The 15,002-nt window shown below is 41.2% G+C and overlaps 2 protein-coding genes across 5 annotated transcripts; one reads left to right on the top strand and one right to left on the bottom strand.

Moving 5' to 3' along the window:
- The first annotated feature begins 416 nt into the window (after window positions 1–416).
- LOC131234047 (65-kDa microtubule-associated protein 3-like) lies at window positions 417–7,469 on the top strand. 3 transcript variants are annotated; one of them, XM_058231016.1, is made up of 13 exons: window positions 417–649; window positions 2,045–2,135; window positions 2,892–3,098; window positions 3,259–3,510; window positions 3,621–3,830; window positions 4,097–4,252; window positions 4,333–4,492; window positions 4,689–4,840; window positions 4,945–5,032; window positions 5,988–6,061; window positions 6,169–6,243; window positions 6,331–6,634; window positions 6,723–7,469. In XM_058231016.1, exons 2-13 carry the CDS (start codon window positions 2,064–2,066, stop codon window positions 7,286–7,288), a joined length of 2,316 nt encoding a protein of 771 aa, XP_058086999.1. In that variant the 5' UTR covers window positions 417–649; window positions 2,045–2,063; the 3' UTR covers window positions 7,289–7,469. The 3 variants fall into 3 exon arrangements, with proteins under 3 accessions (XP_058086999.1, XP_058086998.1, XP_058086997.1); XM_058231015.1 differs by having other exon boundaries at window positions 2,041–2,135; XM_058231014.1 differs by lacking the exon at window positions 417–649 and having other exon boundaries at window positions 2,025–2,135.
- Window positions 7,470–8,696: 1,227 nt separating this feature from the next.
- On the bottom strand, window positions 8,697–14,446 carry LOC131234046 (pentatricopeptide repeat-containing protein At1g63330-like). 2 transcript variants are annotated; one of them, XM_058231013.1, is made up of 2 exons: window positions 12,039–14,446; window positions 8,697–11,256 (listed from the first exon to the last, which is right to left on the bottom strand). In XM_058231013.1, the coding sequence occupies exons 1-2, from the start codon at window positions 14,277–14,279 to the stop codon at window positions 11,248–11,250; spliced, it is 2,250 nt and encodes a 749-aa protein (XP_058086996.1). In that variant the 5' UTR covers window positions 14,280–14,446; the 3' UTR covers window positions 8,697–11,247. The 2 variants fall into 2 exon arrangements, with proteins under 2 accessions (XP_058086996.1, XP_058086995.1); XM_058231012.1 differs by having other exon boundaries at window positions 11,516–14,445.
- Window positions 14,447–15,002: the final 556 nt, after the last annotated feature.

Raw genomic sequence — 15,002 nt, 5'->3', positions numbered from 1 at the left:
AATCCACCGAAGCGGCATCCAACAATACAGGAGAGAACGCTCACTCTAGAATCCAAACGGCGTACCTGAGCCGCAAAGCAGCCTGAGTTTTGGCCTTACCCTTCATAAGGATTGGATGAAGGGTCGTAACGGCCTTGATTAAATAGACACAATGCGATGGGTCCCTCATGCAAACCAACGGTGGGCATTCCCTCTCAGTATGTTTTCTGCGCTGCGGCTCAACTGAGTTTTGGATCAGGCGGATTTTTGGGCTTTTATGTACGGGCTGGATTCCATGAAAACATAAATGGGCCCACGTGCCGGGAACACTGGAGCGCGCCCTGTCCTGTAATCACTCCAGTCGAAAGAAGGCGTATGTTAGGAGTCGTGCGCACCAAGCGCATTGTAAGAGGAAGCGAAGAGAGAGAAACGCGATCTCTTTCCCATTTGAAATTCAAATCCTCTCGAAACCCCCAAAACCCTTTCATCATTAAAAGACAAACCCTTAAAAAAAAAGGCTCCTCTCCCTCTCTCAACGTTCGATCTCTCTCTCTCTCTCTCTCTCAAGAACAATCGATTTCGACGAAATCTCCGTCGCTGTTCGAATCTCTGAATTTCCTCACTACATCAGAATACCAATAGAGATATCCGAACCAGATTGCTCGATCAGGTGTCCTTTCTCAAAACCCTCCTTTCTTTTGATTTCGATAGTATTTCGATGTCGAAATTCTGGTTAAGCATTTCTTTCTCTCTCCCTCGTTAGTCAGAATCAATGATCATTTCTTTCACTTCGAACAACCGACCGAACGAAATGAACGAGAATTGAGATCTTTTATTTCTAGTTCTTGATTTTTGAAGGAATAGATATGGCCGATATGCTTTTAAAAAAAGAAAAAAATTGGTGAAACGGAAATTATTCAAATTGTCTATCTTAAAGGCATCCGATGGAATGAATGACGCAGTTGTGCATGATGAATATTTTCCAAAGTGCCGGCAAATGAATATATTAGGAATGAATGAATACGTAAGGCTGGAAACATATTAGTGTTTTGAGATCTGTTTGAATCACCATAGATCGCTGGTCAAATGGTGATTTAGAGCACACCCAAATGGCCCCTAGATCGATAGTACTTCTTTCCGTGTGAATTGAATTGTGTTGACTTGAGTTTTATTTAGCGGTGGGAATTGTATTAGGAGATACATTGTACTGGTACTTTCTTGGCATGCTAGTCCATACAGTGGGTCCAACCTACACCATTGTATGGACGCTAAATCGTGGCAGTTCTGTTATTCAGCGTATCTATTTCCCCGTGTCAATCTACTCTTGTTTATGACTTTGTTATCTCATAATTCTACACTGAAGCAAACATTTTCTAATCTATGTATACCGTTCGTTTTTTATGATGAACATGCAAATGGGGTTGGAGCTTTTGGAGGCTAGTTTCGATTATCATCATCTAAGCCTTATCCCAACTAATTGGGGTCGGCTACATGAATCCTGATCTGCCATTCCACTCTATCAAGCACCATGACTTCAGTTAGACCATGGATCATCAAGCATTATCCCAATTAATTGGGGTTGGCTAGTTTTGATCCTGTGTTGTTTATTTCTTGGGATGATGATGACAATGATGACGAAGTTGATGATGATGGGGATATAATTGGGAGACGCTGAATACACCCACTTAGATTATTAAATTCACCCATTCTTCCAACTTATGGGTGCATACGACAATATTGCAATTTTCTATCTCATAACCATAAGTAGAAAGTATTGGTGTATTTAATTGTTTGAGTGGGTGCTGAATCACTGATATCATTTTTCTACAAATAATAGTCTTCTATTTTTTTATTTTTATTTTTAAATATCCTGGATTTTGGAAAACATCCTGCTTCTTGATTTTTCCTGGGTGACATGAAATGCTTATCTTTCAAGAATGTGAAGAACTGGTTTTTCCGTATCAAAGTGATGGTTCTGGATTTACTTGGTTTTGGATTAGTTGGTTGCAGGATAGTTTTCCTTTGAGAAGTTTAAGCTTATAGCAGAAATGATTGTCTCAGGCAGAGAAAGCTGTTCCTTCAATATGTCTAATCTTCCTAGCGACCAGCTTGTGCAAATGGAGACGACTTGTGGATCTCTTCTCTACGAACTTCAGGTTTCTTTTATGCTTTCCTACGTCTTTGACACAGAAGCAGTTGTATGTCTCTGTTGTATCTGAATTAAAAAAAATAAAAATACCCATCTCTGTTGTATCTGTCATTTTCATGGTATACTGTAACAATAATGGTTATGGTCACCATTACTGTTACGATATGGGTAGCCATTATGATACGGCCGCAGTGGCCACTACAACCTTTTTTTTTTCCCTTCTCTTTCTTGGGAAAAAAAAGAGAACCTGTACCAGCCCCATTACAGCCCATTATGGGGCTTTAATAAGGTGTTATGGGGTCGTTACAGGCTGTTTTTTTTTTCCTTAACAGCCATTACTGCCCTGTAATGCGTAATGGTGGTCACCATTACCTTTATGGCTGTTACGTAACTGTTTTTGCATAACGGTGGCCATAAACATTACTATAATGATAATAGTTCTGGCTACTGTTGCTGGCTGTTATGATATGGGTTGCAATGGCCACTGCAGCTTTTTTCCTTCCTGTTCTATTTTGAAAAAAAAAACCTGTATCAGCTCCGCTATGTACCATTATGGGGCTGTAATGGGGTGCTATGAGGCCATTACAGGCTGTTTTTACCTTTGCGGCTGTTACTGCCTCATAACGCATAATGGTGGTCACCATTACCAGTTCGGCCATTACGTAACCATTTTTGCATACCTTGGTCATTTTCTCCTTGATTGCATTTCATTAGTAGCAATTGTTTGAGGTTTTGTTGTGTTGTGATTACTGTCAAATCTTAGATAATATGGGATGAAGTGGGAGAGTCAGATACCGATAGGGACAAAATGCTACTTGAACTAGAACAAGAGTGCCTAGAAGTATACAGAAGGAAGGTTGACCTGGCAAACCGTTCCAGAGCTCAGCTACGGCAAGCAATTGCTGATTCTGAAGCAGAACTTGCAGCCATTTGCTCTGCAATGGGTGAGCGACCGGTGCATATCAGGCAGGTATGTCTCGACGATGCCTTTGTTTTTTTTTTTTTTTTTTTTCTTCATGTGAAATGGGTGATCCAGATTTTGATATAGCTCAAACCCTCCAGACCAAAAAACTAGTTAGGAAATCTTATATACCATCTGGAATGTTTTACATTTGGGTGTATGTATTCAGTCGGATCAGAACATGGGAAGCTTGAAGGAGGAGCTCAAGGCCACTGTTCCACAACTTGAGGAGATGAGAAAGAGAAAACTTGATAGATTGAATCAATTTCTTGAGGTTTTGGAGCAAATAAAGAAGACTTCGACGGAGATTTATGGTCCCGGAGACTATAATTCATCTAAAATTTTTGTGGATGAAACTGATTTGTCCACAAAAAAGCTCGAAGAATTACACATACAGCTTCAGGCACTCCAAAAAGAGAAGGTCTAAGCTCATTTGTTTTGTAATCATAATGTTTCTTGGGGTCCACTTGTTTCAGTGTTTCATGTTGATCTTGTCTTGTCTATTACTGAATTTAACTTTCTCCCATGCAGAGTGATCGCTTGAAGCTGGTGTTGGACCACCTAAATACATTAAACATGCTATGTTTGGTCCTTGGTATGGATTTCAAGCATACAGTTGATGAGGTTCATCCCAGTTTAGATGATTCTGAAGGATCAAAGAACATCAATAATGATACAATTGAAAGGTTGGCTGCTGCTATACAGAAACTGCGAGAGGTTAAGATAGAAAGAATGCAGAGGGTAGGTTATTGGGTGCAAATTTACTGTTTTAGTGTTCTGATTCCTTCGTCAAGGGTACGTTTGGATGTTTCTGTATCTCAATTGTGATTTGGCACAAAAGTGAGATGATGAAAGCCTGCTTAATGGGAGTTTCTCATTTCTGTTCTGTAGAATCTGTACTTGCCAAATTCAAATTCTCAGTACTGAAAACTGCTATATTGCACCTCATGCAAACAGCTTCTAACATTTACAGCTTACCTTTAGACTCAAGTTTTAATCCGTGGCAGCTTCAAGATCTTGCAACTACTATGTTGGAGCTTTGGAATTTGATGGATACACCTGTTGAGGAGCAGCAGATGTTTCAGAATGTTACGTGTAACATAGCTGCATCAGAACATGAAATAACCGAGCCAGGCATTCTCTCTGCAGACTTCATTAACTACGTGAGTTGAAATTGTAGTTCCCTGCTATTAGCTGCCCCATTTGTTATCCAAATTAAACAAGAAATGAATATGTGATGCAGGTAGAGACGGAAGTTTCAAGGCTGGAAGAGCTGAAGGCAAGCAAGATGAAAGAGCTTGTCTTGAAGAAGAGGTCAGAGCTTGAGGAGATTTGCAGGCGGATGCACATGGTAGCAGAACCAGAGAGTGCTATGGAGTATGCAATTGAAGCTATTGAGTCTGGTAAGAGCACCCTTATATTTACCTTTAGTAGTATGGTATGGGACTTTTAAAATGCTGCAGGTACCAGGCATTTTTATGGTGGTCATTGTTATGGCATTATCTGTTAATACTGCAAAAACTTCACAGCTTTATGTTGGTTATCATTGGTCATGGCATCATCTGTCACTTCTCTGATGATGCCATCTCTTCCATGCAGGAGCGATGGACCCCTCATGCATCTTGGGACAAATTGAGGCTCAAATTGCAAAGGTGAAAGAAGAAGCTTTTAGCAGAAAAGAGATTCTGGAGAAGGTTGAGAAATGGTTGGCTGCATGCGAGGAGGAGAGCTGGCTGGAGGAGTACAACAGGGTTAAGAGCATTTGGCCTTTTTTCCCTTTGTTAATAGCATTGATTTCATTCCATCCTTGCTCCTTATTGTTGCATTGTGTTCAACATCATATTGTTATTTTCAGGATGACAACCGTTACAACGCTGGAAGAGGTGCACATCTTACACTGAAACGTGCAGAAAAAGCTCGTTCTGTAGTTTCCAAACTACCAGGTGCTCATACCACATTCATTGATCATAGCTCTGGATTACTAAGAATGCATTTAGATGGGCAGAATTGGATTCTGATAATTAGTTCAATAGAGTGGAGATATTTAAATGGTTGTCACCTTCCTTAGGGGCAATTGGTTACTGAAAAAGGGCATACGTTCATGGTTCGTCAACAACAATTATTTGGGCATGGCACTATTTTTAATAAGCTCAAAGACGGCTATCTAAAAAACTAGCTGTTATTGTGGATTAGGCAATCCAGGCACAAAGTTGGTTCCATAAAATACAGGGAGTAGCGATCTTTTGTATGCATGACATGTGTCAAATTTTCTACTTAAGCTGCATTGCCACATTTGACCTTCAAGCGTCCCACATGGGCGGATATCCTTGTGTACATACACCACATGTGTCATATATGCCAATCCTCGTGCGTACATACATCATATGCGCCACGTGTCACAATGCATGTTCAAGAGATTAACATGTACTACCGTGCATCTTCAAGTAACCCCCATATGTGCCACATGACATTCTTAATTTATAAGTGTCCCGTATGTCCACATGTGCCAATGTGCATAATGTTGTGTACCAGTGCAACATATGCTTGTCTAAACAGGGTGTTTGACCATCAAACGACGCAACAAAATAGTCCCATCCATACGCTATTTGGATAGAAGTGTTAAAAAGTTCTATTCAAACACAACTTTGACAGTAATAAAAGAGGCCCGTAATATTTGTAATGAGGAAATAGCCCTCGAGTCACACTTCCTCGTAAGTTCCCCTCAATATAAGATACCAAGGAAGGTTACTGCAATTTAGTTGTTTTCATCTCAACTGAAATTTTGTATCCAACTGCAGCCTCTAATGCTTATGTCTGCAGATTGATTTATTGCTTCCTCAACTTATCATTGAATTGCACAACTTGCTTGAATTGCCTCATGTATTCTCTCTGGAGCAGCAATGGTGGAGGCATTGGCATCCAAGACCAAAGCATGGGAGAGAGAAAGAGGCATGGAGTTCACATATGATGGTGTAAGCACCACCCATTTTTTCATCTGGTTGTTATTTCCAATCAATTTGGGTGTTGTTGTGCATGCACTAGTCTCTGAGCTCATCTTTCTATTTGCTCTATCGTGCAGATTCGCCTTCTTTCTATGCTTGAAGAATACAGTATACTACGACAGGAGAAAGAGCAAGAACAGCGGAGGCAGAGGGTATGATACATTTGGTATATCAATTGTAATGAAAATTTCAATTAATCACTCAGGACTGGTATGACACCTTAACATGTATAATTGCAGGATCAAAAGAGACTTCAGGGGCAGCTAATAGCGGAGCAGGAAGCACTGTTTGGATCAAAGCCAAGCCCTTCGAAGACCCCGAGCGTGAAAAAACTTCCTAGAACTTCTACTGGAAGCGCAAATAGAAGATTGTCTCTTGGTGGGGCGATGCTACCAAAACCTGACTTCCATTCCACGAAACATGCTAATGGTTCAACAGCGACTGCAGCTGCATCGCGTCCAACCAAAAAGGGAGATCGCTTGCTGCGAAATGATTCTGTGAACCACCACCAGCATGATGACAGTTTTGCGGCTTTATCTGCTGGTCAATTTCGAAGATTTAACACAGTTATTGCTTTGAAGTCTTCTCTGCTTGATTGTTCTTTACTTGACCATGTCATTGAATTATGTAGGTAGGAGAGGGTTGGATGTTGCTGGCCTTCCAGTAAAAAAGCACTCATTCGACTCCTTGAGTGCAGGCGAAACCGAAGTGCCCACGCAGCTGCGGAAACCGTTCTCTCCTGTCACTGCACTACCCTCCAAGGTCAATACAACACATTTCCTAGACCCGAACAATTTGCCCAATGGGACTTCACTAAAAGTGGGTTCAGTTAACAACACGCCACTGACCACACCCTCCAAGCCCAATGCAACAAGTTTTCTAGAAGATCTGAACAACCCATACAATGGGGCCTCTCTGAAAGCTTTTCCAGTTGAAAATGTACCATATAGCACACCCCCCAAGCGGACCTCTGTCACTGATGAAGAGAATAGGACCCCCAAGGCAATGCCAATCCCGACACCGTCAACTCCTTTGACAGTTTCCGTTCCCATGCAGACAGCACAAACACCTGCTCCAGCTGCAGTTCTTTTGGGGACCACGGTGCGACAAGAGCTGGAGGAGATTGAATACTCCTTTGAGGAGAGGAGAGCTGGCTTCATTGTTCCGAAAGCACATTTGGCATCTGTCCATGTTTGAGAAATTGGACTTGCAACTGTTTTCTATGATATATAAGCCAATTCTAATTGGCTTTTCATGTACAATCAATCCCCTAAGGGCAGACAATCACCTTCCATGAGTGACATTTGTAATTGGCTGTTTACAGTGCATTATATTGCCTTAGTTTATATCTCGAAGGTAATGGCACCAATTATTTTTCTTTCCGTGGTTATGTTGCTTTTTTCCAATTAATTTTAGGGGAGTTATTTGATACTCTGGCACAGTATGACGCTTAATATGCAGGCACTCACTAATTGTACACATCATTGACTCAAACTAAACCCCAGCCTAATTGGTGAAACCCATTGTTGCTATGTCACAGTCCCAAAATCAGATTGGTTGAACAATCCTAACCTTTTTTATTTTTATTTTTTGGGGTTAGCTTGTTAGTACACCCCCATGTCAGTACACACACTCCATGTTAGCCACCCCCGCTAGGGATTGATACCAAGACCTCAAGTGTTGAAACGAGGCATCTCCACTCAGTCTGCCAGTTGAGCTATGGATCTGGGTGTCAATCCTAACCTCCGATTCATGGATGTTATTTGTTGAAATAGGGCCATATTTATTTTTCAATTGTAAGTGTCCAATAAATGTCCGCCGATCCAATAGTCAGATAATCAAATGTATGACTTTTGGTTTGAACTGGGACCCATAATTTGGACAGTATAGTTTGAATTATTTGTATGCCACATGCAATTTCCAAGTGCCTGGGACTGGGTATCATCCAAAACACTGCTAGAGTATCAGAGTTGTTTTCTTAATTCCATAACTGGCTTGTACGACAGAGAATGCCTATGCTGATAACGGCCATGAATGGTCTGACACTAGAGCCATGCACATGGAGGCAGATCTATTTGGTTTGTGTAGCAAATTGCAGATAGCAGCATGCACCGCCTACTAATGTCTGCAAATCCACTACTGAATGAGAATGCACTGATAATTGCCGGATGATTATCACTGCATTCTCATTTCTGGTGGTGGTTGGTCTGCTAGCATTTTTGGGTACGCTGAACCTTTCATTAAATATTGTAAGAAGCATGGATTGGCGACTCAGATGAGTCACCCCAACTCAGTTTACTTGTGATCTTAGTTAGCAAAATGGCAAATGGCAAAAAAAGGTATGGGAAATGTTGGGGGTTTAATCTCATCTTGATGGTAAAGAAATGGAAATGCCAAACCTTTGGAGAATGAAAACTTAGGGTTTAATATATTTTGGACTCAAGACGGAGTGAAAAAAAAAACAGCTATAAATATGTGTATATTTATATAAATAAGGTTAAAATAGAAACCTATATGTCAAATAATTAAAATGCCTATATGTACGCAAAATGACATATATAGATTGTTGAATGGTGTTCTTTGCTTCTCTCTCAAATCCTCCCCCTTCAAGTAATCCTCACATAAATTAATCTGTCTCTATTAAAAAAATTCTCCTTCACCTCAATCTTAACAATGCGTGGTGACCACCAATTTCTATTTTTTAGATTGCCTCCAAAAATACAGTCTAAAATGGAGTTTTACTAACTAGGCTTGCAACTTGACTTGGGACCAAAAGAGTTGGTCTATGTCGCTCAATCCACAGTAAGAAGTGTGAATTTTGGTGACACTGCTGAGATGAAAGCATTATTGAACTCTTCTTTTGTTCGATAAAGATCTTAGAAGTCTTTCCCGGAGAAGTCTTCCTGGCCTATGCAGTTCTATGCATGGTCAGAGAGCCGTCTTTTGAACCACTTTGATGGTCATGCTTGCATCATCTGTAAGAGATATCGTGCCCTCATTGCTGGGATGATAAGTGCCCCTTATCGTCAGTTTCCCCGCATCATCTCCTCTGCTGAGCTAACTACATTTTTTTATTTGCTAATCAGCTAGTTTCTTGCTCTTTAGCCCTGCAGGTGATCTTCTTCTCTTGTTTGCTGTGTGGGTCTCTGTGTTTTCTTTTATTTTGCTCCTTGGCCAAGGTGTGGGCTTTTCTTTTTCACTCCCCTTGTCAGGGGTGTGGGCTTTCCTCATTTTCTTCCCTTCCCTGGGTGTGGGCTTTTCCTTTTGTCTCCATGGCCAAGAGTGTGAGCCCTTAATTCTGCTTTGCTCCTGTGAATATTGGGTTTCTGGCCCTTTGAAAGTAATAAAATTTTTGCTGATAAATATCTTAGAAGTCTCAAAATTGCACAATCTAGTAACCTTTGTACACTGCTCGCTGGATGGCTTGAAATCCATATTGGTTTAAAATGCCCAAAAATCAGCAGACTACCGCTAATCCTCATGATTTAAATGATGATATCTGTGGGGAGTGAAACGCTTCTACTATAAGATGCTCATTGCATCTCTAAAGGTTTCAGATTGCTTCTTGAACATGCCTGAACATACTGTTTACCATTGTAAAACTCTTGGAATCCATATTGGTTTCATTTGGAGAGAAATCTCCATACCATCGATGAGAAAGGTCATGCCCTTGATGAAAACAAGCTGAAGTGAGATGTTCCGATGCCAACACCTCTTATATCTGGTTCTTGAAGAAAGCCTGCATTGTTGGAACCTGTAATGAATCAAGAATGTTGTCATTTCCCATGTAAACTCTTATATGATTCCTACCTGTTTTGGAATTAGTGGGAACAGACCAAGGCAATGTTTGCCTCTGACTTAAAAAAGAGTTCATCATCTCATTGTAGTTCACAGTAATTACGTATTAGACATTTTGGTAAGGATTAAAAATAATCTTGATAACCCATAGTTTATATCAACTATGATCTCTAATAATAAATAATTACTGTTAACAAAAATGAGATGAAATCACTTTTTGGTGACAACCAAACAGGTTCTTATTTATTTATCTATATATTTATATGTTTTTTTGAAAGATGCAACCAAACAGGTTCTAAGAGCATCAAAATTGAAATATAATGAATAAAAGAGTACTTGTGATAAGATCAGTTTACTCACCAAAGATAGGCCCTGGTAATTGTTGGTAAAACATGATTCATAAAGCCAACCTCAAATAGCTTGGTCAAAGATATGATGGTAATGATGGAATATCATGGCTGGGAAAATGGTAATGGACAAAAGGAAAAAGGTGGGGCCCATGGCATTCTTTTAATAGTTTCAAGTTTATTATGTAATTTTCAATGAAAAAACAGCATTCTTTTTAAAATAATGGCTGGCATTTTTTATTTTCTTACACCAAAAAATATTGTAACATGAATATATTTCAAAGAGAAATGATAAGGTACTGCACTCAGAACCATAACCTCACCGGATTGCACAATTTTCCTGGCCAACAGATCACATGTGCAAGACACTTGAGCCGCGGAAAAGGTCAATTCCATTATGAAGATCACTCGGTATGAAAATCAGGTTGACCCACTCACTGGATGGGTGAAAACTGTGTTGGGTCAGATCATCAACTGTCCATTAATTTAGATGGTTGGGCCCACCTGACAATTGCATCGACCTGATTTTCAAGATGTGGTCTTTATAATGGTCTGCATGTCTCAAGCATGTGATGTGTCAGCAGGTAAGGAGGTGCAGTACGGCAATCTTATGGTACTAGAGTGTCCACCATAAAATCGGCTGTTTTCTGCGATATAACATCTTGTAGAGAAAATAACAACCATTATTTTTAACATCAATGCAAAACTGAGGAACATTTCTGGTGCAACATGCAGATACATTAACAGTTTTGGAGACAAGGGAAACTATTGAACATATCCTACAACATTTATTACAAGCATGATCAGGTTATACTTAAAATTCATCTCATGAACCGGGTATCTCTAGCAGAATGAACCAGACATATTCATTAACACATCATCTGACCACCATTTAGAACAGTTGCAGTTCAGCAATGCTATCTTCTTCTTCTTCTTCTTCTTCTTCTTCTTTTGGTCTTTGGTTCCACTTGCAATCCCCTGCAGTGGGAGTTGAATGTAGCTTACTTTCATTCAATCATCCTGCGTGATAAAATCAGCAAGTTTTAGGTCTATCGCCATAAATTAGGTGTTTCTGTCAAGCACTCTTTCTTTCAAACCAGAGCATCACAACAGAGCCTTTTCTGTTTGATCTCTTCTTTGTTTGATTGGCAATGAAACAAATATATAAAGGGAAACAACATTGACTCAGCAGAAAAAGCTGCCTCCAACATTTCTGACAAAGAATGAACAAAACTCATCTTGGAACTTGCTAATCTATCAGCTATGAAGTTAGCCCTACCAAGAACATGGGAAAAAACCCAGATCTCCTTTAATCAGTGTGGTCAGAGAAAAAGGGTTTTCCAAGGGCTCCGACTTTATGAGCTGCACCACCAAATGCATCTTCCTTCAGAACTATAGCATAGAACTATCCTGTTTGCACCTCATCACAAACAGAGATCGACTATTTTAGCAAGCACTGGTGATCTATATTTTGGTGGTCTGTATCTGCACAGGTAATCAACCGTAATGTGCATAAGAAATTCGAAAAATTGGCTTTTCTCTGATTCCCCTTCTGAATTTTCAGCATCTTCTTGCATGTCGCGATAGGCCCTTTCAAGGATATTACGTGTAACATCATCAAAAGCAAAGGACACACGATCCAATTTTTCTGCCCACATTAAGGTCCTCTGAGCCATCCCTTGCTTGCAGAAGTGAGAGAGCAACAGATTAACTGTAACGACATTGGGAACAAAGGCCATTTTAAGAAATCTTCCCGTCAGAATCATAGCACGATCGAGTACATCATTGCAAATACCATTTACCATGGTGTTGTACGTTACTGTGTTCGGGACAATACCCATCGAAATGAGCTCGTCCAGCATTTTGGCAGCTCGATTCATCACGCGGCTACTACAGAGAGCATGAATCCATATGTTGTAGGTTGTAATATCTGGGTCACACCCATCGGCAGACATCTTGTTTACAAAATCCACAGCATTAACCATGTCAAAGACCTTACAGTGTGCACTGATTAAAGTATTGTATGTCACAATATCTGGGGTCAAGCCACTGCTGTACATGTGCATATACACATTAGAAGCCATCATTATTCTTCCTTGTTTACAGAGCCCATGAATGATAATATTGGTAGTGAAAATATCTGGAAGAAGCCCTTTTTGCCTCATTTCACTCTCCAACTTGAGTGCTTGGGTCATGTTACCACCCTTACAAAAACCACCAATCAATGAGTTGTATGTGAAGTTGTTCGGCACCAGTTCTCTCCTCAACATCTTGGCAAAAGCCTCTTGTGCCTCATCCATATAATTTGCTTTGCACAGACCATTTATCAAAGCCGAGAAAGCAACAACATCAGGAGAGACCCCTTTCTGTTCCATGTCGTGCCACAAACATAGAGCACCCAGCTTATCACCTATTCTGAAATACCCATCTATAAGAATTGTGAAAGCTGCGACATTGATGCAAAAACCCTTCTCTATCATCTTATCCATCAGTTCGCCAGCCTCTCGCAATCTACCTTTCTTGCACAAACCCATAAGCAATGAATTACATGTGGAAGCCGAAGGTGTCATGCCAAACTTCAGCATAAGCTGATAAGCATCAAAGGCATCATCTTCCAACCCTGCTTTGCTAAAACCAGCAATGATTGAGTTAAATGTGAAAACACTCGGGGGTATTCCGTTCTCAAGCATATCAGAGAAAAGCCCAACGGCATTGTCCAACTGTCCCATCCAACAAAACCTTGTGATCAGTAAATCTAATGCAGGGCGATCCGGAAGGAGACCCGTCGTCAGTACATCTGTCAACAACTGATCCCCATCATCTCCCTTCCCAAACTTGCAATGCCCAGCGACAAGAATGTTATATGTAAAGCAGTTGGGCTCAAAACCTTTCTCCTTCATTTCTAGATAAACCGAGTTCGCATGGTCAACTTCCCCTGCTTTTACATACCCATCTATGAGAATGTTATATGAAAAGGCATTTGGCACGATACCCTCCTCACACATCTCCTTGAAGAATATCCTCGCTCTCGACATATTTCCTTCTCTACAGAGAACTTTAAGGAGGATATTGAATGTAACAGAATTCGGGCTGCAACCCATTTCAATCATCAAATTTAGCAACCCGAAAGCATCCGAAGATTGCCCATAAACACAGTGCGCGTGCATGACAATGTTATATGTGTAACAATCAGGTTCACAGTTGAATTTCTGCATTATGTGAAGGAGACTCTTCCCTCTTCGAAGATCCCCTCTTTGGCAGAATCCCATAACCATGGTATTGAAAGTACGAGTAATGGGGCGGGGTCCTCTACCGAGCATATCTCTAAAAAGTTTCCACACGGTGCCAAATTCTCCCCTTCTGTACAACAATTTTATCAAAATGCTCATGGCCGACCCGCTCGGCTTGAATCTTAGCTCCCGAATCCAACCCAAAACCTCAATCGCAGCAGAAAGTTCATTTGCACTTAGGAAAGCACGGAAGACCATATCAAGAACTGAAAAATCCGACCCATATTCGTGTGTCCACATTAAATCCAGTATCTCACGGCAGCGGTGGGGCCCAATTCTTGTAACCACACAGGAAAGGACGTCTTGTGCCAGGAACCTCAGATCATTCACTGCAAGGAGGTGGGCCGTGATACAGGCTGATCGGACGGAGCTCTCTGAACCGTCCCGGAATGAGAGTTTGAAGAAAGCAAAGGATGACCAGTGATCATCGAATGACTTCATGATTCTTGCAAGGAACGATGGGGAGGGTTCCAAAAGGAAGGATTTTAGCGCAACGCATTGCCCTCTTTTGATGATTTTCGACAGGCCAAGGATGATTCCGCGCCGTTCGATGGGGTTGATGGGCGACGGACGGTGATCGATAGAGGGGAGGAACTGATCGAGGACGTCGAATTCGGTGGCGGAAGAGGAAGAAGAGTGGGGCCTGGTTTGGGAATCTAGGGTTTGGTAGTTGGAGGATTTGGGGAGAAAGAGAAGAAGAGGAGCGTATCGTACCTTGGGAGAAAGGTGCGAACAGCGCAGGATAGCAGGCATCGGGAATGGGCGTACTGCACCTCATTTCTCGGCTAGCGGAAGCAAGGCGTTTGTTCGGCGCGGTCCGCATTGGCGCCGGATAGCGTTAACGTGCGCAGCAACATTCGGCGCATTCTCTTGCAGGTTATGGGGAGGGAAAGGTCTCCCCTCCGCTCTCCTTGAACTAGTAATGGCACGCGCGGAGCACGTGATAGACATTAGGGTCCGCAATGTAGGGTCCTGGGCGGCGGGATACTGAACGCTTCAGTAGCCAAGAGGCTACTGAAGTGAGGTGGCAAGACGCCATTGGTTAGTTATCAATGGTATGTTCCCTTGGTTAGATACTATTATTGTATATGTTTCGTTTTTTGGTTGAAGCCCTAAAATTATCTTTTAAAATAAATTGACGGAGCAGATAAAATATATAAATCAGGTAGACCATGCAGAGTTTACTCAGTACGCTAAGCGCAGTGAGTTACTCAGTACGCAATCCGCTTCCCTTCGTATAAATGCTACTACGTTAGATCCGTTAACGGATCTTTCTCCGTTTCCGCCATGCACCCACTCGGCCACGAAACCGGATTGGAGAAAATTCAGTTGGGCTCACCTTGAACTTATGTTATTTATCCACGCCTTTCAACTGTTTTTCATCTAATTTTAGCGTTTAGCCCAAAATTGAAGCTTATAAAAATCTCAAGTGGATCATACCACAAAAACAATGGAAATACGTTGAAACTTTTCCAA

This window comes from Magnolia sinica, chromosome 18 (genome assembly GCF_029962835.1).
Source record: "Magnolia sinica isolate HGM2019 chromosome 18, MsV1, whole genome shotgun sequence".
Taxonomy (NCBI): Eukaryota; Viridiplantae; Streptophyta; class Magnoliopsida; order Magnoliales; family Magnoliaceae; genus Magnolia; species Magnolia sinica.
This window is presented reverse-complemented; position numbering and strand designations above follow the sequence as displayed.